Source organism: Pipistrellus kuhlii, unplaced genomic scaffold, assembly GCF_014108245.1.
Source record: "Pipistrellus kuhlii isolate mPipKuh1 unplaced genomic scaffold, mPipKuh1.p scaffold_m20_p_8, whole genome shotgun sequence".
Classification (NCBI taxonomy): domain Eukaryota; kingdom Metazoa; phylum Chordata; class Mammalia; order Chiroptera; family Vespertilionidae; genus Pipistrellus; species Pipistrellus kuhlii.
The window spans coordinates 10,158,358-10,166,448 of record NW_023425584.1 but is presented as its reverse complement, the minus strand read 5'-3'; the positions used below and the strand labels follow the sequence as shown (position 1 = coordinate 10,166,448).

The following is an 8,091-nucleotide window of genomic DNA, read 5'->3' as shown; positions in this document are numbered from 1 at the left end:
CCAAATTTAAGCACAGTTGACAAGTGACATCTAAAGGGAAAGCATGATTCTGACTGTACACCTTTGCTATAAATATAAAAGACACTGGGACAATTGAACTTGAAAGGAATGAAGGTCTGAGAATTGGACAGTTGTAATGTGCCAATGCTTATTTCCTGCTTTTAAAGGTTGTATTGAATTATGTAAGGAAATACATGACTGTGTGTATTCAAGGAAATACAGACTAAGGTACAAAGAGGTAATTGGGCATCATGTCATCAATTTACACAAACTGGTTGAGGGGAAAAAACACAATTCTATGTTCTTTATTTGTAACTATTCTATATATTTGAGATTGTTTTAATATTTTTTATATATAAAAAGAGATAAAAAAGAATGAAATAAAATTTCAAGACAATTCTTCCTTCTATGCCTGGATCACTGAAGATCAAAATTATGTCACTGATTTATAATCATTGACCATAATTTGTTTTATGGTGCTAACAATATATATGCCCAATAATCATACTTCACCAAATATCTTTTTGTATTAATCCATTCCTACTTTGAGGTTTACTACTTTTAAGTTTCTTGAATAAAGAGATCTCTCAAGAAATAATATACTAATTCAGAGGTTTTCATTAACTCTTAAAGTTAACTTACTTAGAATATACTTGTGGATTTTTTTCTTTCCTAAAGTTGTTTTCATTAATATAGTTTCCTTGTATAGACTGGTATACTTAGCCAAAAGGGTACACAATTCCTATATTAAAAAGTTTACTGAACATTACTCCTGCATCACACTTCTTAGAAGAAAAAAAATTAATTTTCCCTGAAGGCACCCTATCTTTTCATGATGATCTATTCCCTAACTTTTTTGTATTAAAAATATAGGTTAATATGAAATTAGCAAAATGCATCATATGAAACTTCATGCTGAGCAAAACCAAGTCCAAAAACAGTTACCATATATTAATAGCTACCAAAGTATTTAAGAGGTTTCCTATGTAAATAATATTTGAATGCAATTTTTAGAACCATACTTAAATATATTTTGCAATGTGTTAACTATAGCCATCCACACTTTTCTTCCACCATGTAATTTGTTCCTTTGATCAAGCTGGTAACATCTGCTAGAGTCCACAAAATGCAGCAAAAAAATAGCAGTTATTTCTCCAGATTTGAGAAATCTGGTCCACCTTTAGTGTAGTTTCCTGAGATTTCTGCTCCACTGAAGTCAAAACCAGGATTCTAAAAGATATGAACAACAATATTTGATAAAACTCATGAAGAAAACTATAAGTAACTTCAAAGGAAATTGATAAAAAGACTTGAACTGGCAGGTGAGAAAAATGGAAATCTAAATAGCCAATAAACATGTATATATGTACCAAACTGCATTGTAATCACCAAAATAAAACTTAAAACTATAATTTTATAATGTTCAGACTTACAAATATTTAGAAGATCCAATATGGGTATTACAATGTTTACAAGTGTATGGACAAACACATTTGAGACTGTTTAAAATATGTGTGTGTGTGTGTGTGTGTATATATATATATATATTTAGCAAAAAGGAGACAAATAGGATGAAATACATAGGATTAAAAAAAAGATTTTTTTTTCTTTTTTTTTTAACAATTTAGTATCAGTGTCCAAACAGGTTTTAATAGCATTCTTTGAGACCTTGCTATATGGGTTCTAAGAGCTATACATATATTAACAGTTAATCCTCATGAGGAAGCTTCAAATCCTATGAAGTAAGCATTACCCCAGGCTTTAGTCTTTCGCAGGACATTTCATTTCAACAAACATTTATTGAGTTTCTAGTGTTTGGAAGACACTATTAGAGGCATGTAGAATTCAAGAGTAAACAAATAGTCAAAGATCCCTGCTTCAGTGGAGCTTACACTCTAACAAGACACAAATAATAAACCATTAAGTTATCTAGTGCAGAAGTCAGCAAACTTTTCTGTAAAGAGCCAGGTAGTAAATATGTTAGGCTTTGAAGACCATATAATCTCAGTCCTAACTACTCAATTTTACTGTTGCTCTTATGAAAGACAATACACAAACAAATGAGCATAGCAGTGTTTCAATAAAACTTTACTTCCAAAACAAGCTGGACTTGACCTATGAGCCAGTTTGCAGGCCCCTGATCTAGTGTATTAAGAGTTGGTATTTAGTATGTTAAAAGTTGGTAAGTACTATAGAAAAAAAAAAAAGTAGGCAGGAGAAGGAAGATAGCTGCCGATGGGAAGGCAGACTGCAAGGTAGTGTGTGACTGAGAAAACAACGGGAGAGTGTGTGGTGGCATGGGGAGAGTTTGTTGGTGAGTTGAGGAACAGCTATAATCCAGGAGACTATAGGGGACTGTCGGACGGGGTTCCCCTGACCAGGCAGCCCCCACTGCTGCTGGGTTCCCTCCCGGAGCAATCAGCTCGAAACCAGAGACCGTGCCATCTTGAAGGAAAAGTGGATATTATCAGGAGCCTGAAAAGCCCGGGGAGTCTACAACTATGGCACACACCAAACAGCTGTGAACCTGAGAACACCGGTTCCCAAGTGGCGTAAGCACACTTATTCAGAGGAGCTCTACACTGCACCATGAAAAGGTCAGATTTCACCTGGGAGCAGGAGAGAGAGAACTACATAACCAGACACTTGGAGAAGATAGAACATGGGGAAACAAAGAAACAGCACACATATGAAAGAAAAACAGGCATCATCAGAAAAGGAAGTAAATTAAATGGAGGCAAGCAACCTGTCAGAGAAAAAATTCAGAGAAATGGTCATAAGGTGGATGAAAAGAATGGAAGACAAATTCAACAATATGTGTAAGAACCAAGAGGAAATGAAGAAGAATCAAGAAAAATGAAAAATGACATCGCTGCTATAAAGAACTCAATAGAAAGCATCAAGAGTAGACTAGAAGAAGCAGAGGACCGCCATCAGTGAGCTAGAAGACAAGATAGGAAAAAATACCCAAGTAGAGCAACTGCTAGAAAAAAAAGAAAAGTAAGACAGAATAAGGGAAATGAAGAAGTTACAGTATTTAAACAGAATGGTCAAAACTCAAAGAATACTCATGAGTAATGACTTGAAAACTGTGAAGTTAGCCAAGCTTTAGCAAAAGAAAATGACAGAAAAGAAATGGCCTGACATGTTTAAGGAACAGCAAAATGGCCTGTGTGGCTAGAGCAGAATGACCACGGGGAACAGCATTAAGAGAAGAGATCAGGGAGATCATAGAAGGCCAGATCAGATGGAGCCCTTTAAGAGACCTTATCTTAACTAGAGTGAACAAGTTCTGATAAGAGAAGTACTGTAATCTGACTTGCATTTTAAAAGAACTACTCTACTATTTTGACAGTACTGTAGCTTTGCAAAGATAGAAGTGAAGAGAACAATTAGGTTATTAAAATAATCTAGACAAGACATTAGAGGTAGTCCCATTAAGGGTGGCAGTGGTAGTACCACTAAGATTTCCTGACAAAATGGATAGGGTATAAGAGACAGACAGGAATGGAGGATGACTCCTCACATCCCTTTTTCTTTTTCTTTTCTTTTTTTAAAATATATTTTATTGATTTTTTACAGAGAGGAAGAAAGAGGGATAGAGAGTTAGAAACATCGATACGAGAGAATCATCGATCAGCTGCCTCTTGCACACCCCCTACTGGGGATGTGCCCGCAACGAAGGTACATGCCCTTGACCGGAATCAAACCTGGGACCCTTCAGTCCGCAGGCTGACGCTCTATCCACTGAGCCAAACCGACTTCGGCCTCACATCCCTTTTTCTTTAATCCTCACCTGAGTATACATTTCCATTGATTTTTTAGAGAGAGTAGAAGGGAGGGGGACACAGAGAGAGAAATAGTCACATTGTTTGGTTGCCTTCTGCACGTACCGCAGTCTGGGATCGACATGGGAGCCTACAATCAAGGAACATGCCCTTGACCAGAATCGAAGCGGGATCCTTCAGTCCCCCGGGCTGACACTCTATCTGATCACGGCCCCATACATATTTACATACATATTTACCATACATGTAAGTGTATATATACACATATATGTAGATAAATGTGTGTGTGTGTGTGTGTGTGTGTGTGTGTGTATAAAACAACCAGTCAACCAATCACTATGACGTGCTCTGACCACCACACTCAATACAAGAGGTGCCCCCTGTTGGTCAGTGTGCTCCCACAGTGGGAGTGCTGCTCAACTGACTGGGACGAGCAGTGCTCCAACGATGGGCTGATCCCCGCAGGCCATGTCCCCACCAGTGCACAAATCCGGTGAACCAGGCCTCTAGCGTGCGTGTGTGTGTGTGTGTGTGTGTGTGTGTGTGTGTACATACTTTTATTTGAAAACTCATGTCCATCAACTGAGATGAGAAGCTTAGAGGTAGAACATATGTGAGAGAAAGGTTAGAAATCCCATGTTGGACGTACTGACTTTAATGTTTGCTAGCCAAATGGAGATATTGAATAGGCAATTGGTTATGAGTCCAAAATTCAAGAGAAAAGTCTAAGCTAAAGATATACGTTTGAATGTTTGAATAGTTTCAGAGATGACAGCATAAACTTTGTTTCAAATAGCAGACATATCAGTAAATAGGGAAATCTAAATCTTATCAAATGGGAATAGCTAAATATTACAAACTAGAAAATACCCTGAAGAGTTAAAGAAGTGAGTTTTTTCTATGTGTACTAATAGAGAAAGAGAACCAAGATGTATTATTAAAAAAGAAATACAAACAATAAACAGTGTGAGTCTCCATTTATGTTAAAACAAAACAAGCCAATATATTGATGAGATGAGACTGAGACAGAGGCATGAAAAGCAGAGATGTTGATGAAGAGGCCTTCACTTTTTTGTACTATGTAAGACTATATTGATTGAGTTTTATGAGATTATTCAGCCATTACTGTACACATTAACTAAATTTTAAACTTAGAAGTCATGGTAGTATAAATTATCAAAAAAATCTTTAAAAAAAATCCATGCATTAAAAGGTCATTTTTCTAAGCATTTAACTTTTAAAATTCCTCTACAGAACTTTTATAATTTTATAACCTCATGAGTTTTAATTTCCAAAAATAATTATTGTTTCTAAGATGTTTATACATACACATACATTTATCTGACTTACTTCTTTCTGGAATCTCTCTAATGTAAGTTTTCTCTGCATTTGGTCTTGCACCCAAGGATCAGCTGCATATTCAGATTCTAGAAGAGAAGTCCAACAATTTGCTGCATCTCTCTTTGTCTTTGTAAGAACAATACGAACCATTTTTCTGTCCTCTAAATAAACAAACAGAAATCATAAATTAGAGTTCATTAAATTTTCTATTTTCAAAAAACATTAGGTAATCTTGACACAACAAACTTACTCTCAATACATTTCTATTAATATATCTTTCAAAACTTCAAAAACAAAGCACCAAATACAAGAGGGAAAACATACTAAGTTCCAAGACAAAATTAACTTGTGAAAGACCCTAGGATTTATAGATTACCCTTACCCAAAGTCCATGTTCCCTCATCAGCTATTGTAGAATCAAAAAGTTTGCCCTGAAAAATAAACAGATAAATTACTAAAAATATAGAAATTTCATTAATTTTTATAAACTTTGTATCAAATAGCAGACGTACTAGTAAATAGGGAAATGTAGATCTTATCAAAAGGGAATCCTTCATGATTTAAGATTTACCTAATTTCCTATCTAAGTCACATAAAATTGTCTAATTTGTTTAGAATAGGGAGATAAAATCTTATACCATTTCAACACACTGAAAGGTGCTCAACCCTAAGTTTCTTCCTAGCAAGTGAAATGAAACCTGGTTTACACTGCCTGAAATATTTACTATGACAGAAAACATGGGGTTCTCTAAAGAAAGATCAGGGATCCTTAATTTTCAGAAGATTAAGAAATATTACTGATCACTGATTAACCAAATACAAAATAAATAACTGAAATGGTTTATCAATTAAAATATAAGAGCTCTCCTAATGAAATTAAGAAGAAATTGTGTCTTTTAAAATAAACTTTTAACAACTGGCTCATTCTAAAAAAAAAAAAAAACAACAAAAAACAAACTGGCTCATTCTCTTTGTTGGGCAAATTGGCATTAACAAATTACTTTAGCACATACTACAGATCTAAGATTAGTAGCTCCTGTTTTTCTTCAGAAACTGGTTTTAAGTAAAAAGCAAAATGTAAGTTTAAAGGAGAATGCATATGCTGAAACCCATTTATTTGTTGCTTGTCAAATTTGTTTTTAGAAAATATCATGTTAACAAATACCTATTTTCTTTTGCATGTCAATACTTGTGGGGGGGAAAAATCCTAGTGGTCTAAATGTACACCTGAAATCCTAGAGTTAATAAGTTATTGCTAAATTCCCAAGTAATTAGAAATTTGAATTGTAACCTTAAACCACTGTTCAGGAAACTATGGATTGCAAAGCTATTCAGAAAGATCATTTAGGTCCACGTTGATAGAAAAGTCTTTCCAATCAATGGTGCTTTTCTTAAAGCACTTTAATAGAAAATTAACTGCTAGCCAAAACCAGTTTGGCTGTGGATAGAGCCTTGGCCTGTGGACTGAAGGGTCCCGGGTTTGATTCCGGTCATGGGCATGTACCTTGGTTGTGCAAGAGGCAGCTGATCGATGTGTCTTTCTCATCGATGTTTCTAACTCTCTATCCCTCTCTTTCTCTCTCTAAAAAATCAATAAAATATATTTTTTTTAAAAATTAACCGCTAACATGTCCTGTGTGCTTATTACATACCAAGCACTACTCCAAGTTCTTCATTCACATGGCTCAAAACAGTCCTATAAAAATGGTACTATAATCACTGTACTTTATGGATGAAATTAGAGACACTGAAAGATCTTTTGCCCAAGGTTTCAAAACTACAAAAATGGCAGAACCAGGTATGCCATCCGTCTTCCCCACTGCCATCAAACATCTGCAGCAGCTACTCTGAGACAGGAATCTAGCTTTGACTTCATTGATTTTAACTACAAAGCATCACCAGGCAAAAGTGGACCGCAGATCCAAAGGCCCCTGGTAATAAAAGGGGTATTACTCTAGAAACAGGCAGAAGAATTTTTGTAATTTTTAGGTGAACAAAAACACCTGACACCATCTCTGAACCCTCATGCCGAAGTCCTTATCCTTGAGTGTCTTCTTCACTTTCCTGTAACTGCCTAAATACCTGTAGCAATACTTTTATTATGCTCCCCTGCTTGCCATAACCAGTGCCGTTATCTGTCTCATTCAACGCTGTCATCCCTCCTGGCTGACTCAGGGCGGCGCCTGGAAGAGTGTGTTTGGAAATATCAACATTTATTCCCTTAAAGTTTAGTTGTTTCCGCTGAAGACCCGCCGAGGCACAACAGAAGCAGTTCCATTGGATTTAGAAACAAAGCCAGAAAAAATAGGCTCCTCGAATGTCCGCGTCACATCAGGACTAGTCCTGGGGGGGTGGGGGGGAACACTCCTTATCAGACCAAAACCAGAAAAGCCCATCGGCTTTCCCAGAGTCTCCCCACGGAAACCGGGAGCTCCAGGACTCGGGGATTCGGGGAGGCCGCGAAGAGCGTGGGCGCCATCCCGGCCTGCGGCTACCTTGAGGATCTCGCGGCCACCCACCGCCAGCGCCACGTGCCGGCACTGCAGGTCGCACCGGATATCCTGGGCGCGGGTGCCCGGCGGCACCTGCACCTCAATGAACACCTCCTCCAGGGTCTGATACCACTGGCCCCAGGGCGTCCCGCACGGAACCACCCCGCTGCGCTCCTCGAAAGGGGCCGACATGCTCCAGGTGGCTCCCGGCCGCGGCCGCGGCACCGAGCGAGGGCTGGGCGCATGCGCAGAATCTCCACGCCCTGGCCACGCCCCGGCTCCTCGGCTCCCGGTTCCTGCTCGGGTCGCCGCGCATGCGCAGAGATGTCAGCTCAGCTCTCAGCGCGTTTGTATTTCCCTTTTCCTTGACTGCTGAGGACGCTGGCAGGGCCAACTCTAAAACAACTGGAACCCGGGAAAGTTGACATTTCCGGGAACGATAAGAGACAGGTTGGGACCGGCGAGGCTGG

At 38.2% G+C, this 8,091-nt stretch overlaps 1 protein-coding gene across 2 annotated transcripts; it reads right to left on the bottom strand.

The window, feature by feature from the left end:
- Positions 1–354: 354 nt before the first annotated feature.
- Positions 355–8,069, bottom strand: NUDCD2 (NudC domain containing 2). Of its 2 annotated transcripts, none has more exons than XM_036423222.2 (4): positions 7,625–8,069; positions 5,512–5,560; positions 5,139–5,215; positions 355–1,230 (listed from the first exon to the last, which is right to left on the bottom strand). In XM_036423222.2, the coding sequence occupies exons 1-4, from the start codon at positions 7,811–7,813 to the stop codon at positions 1,147–1,149; spliced, it is 399 nt and encodes a 132-aa protein (XP_036279115.1). In that variant the 5' UTR covers positions 7,814–8,069; the 3' UTR covers positions 355–1,146. The 2 variants fall into 2 exon arrangements, with proteins under 2 accessions (XP_036279115.1, XP_036279114.1); XM_036423221.2 differs by having other exon boundaries at positions 5,139–5,290; positions 7,625–8,053.
- Between the last annotated feature and the right edge of the window lie 22 nt (positions 8,070–8,091).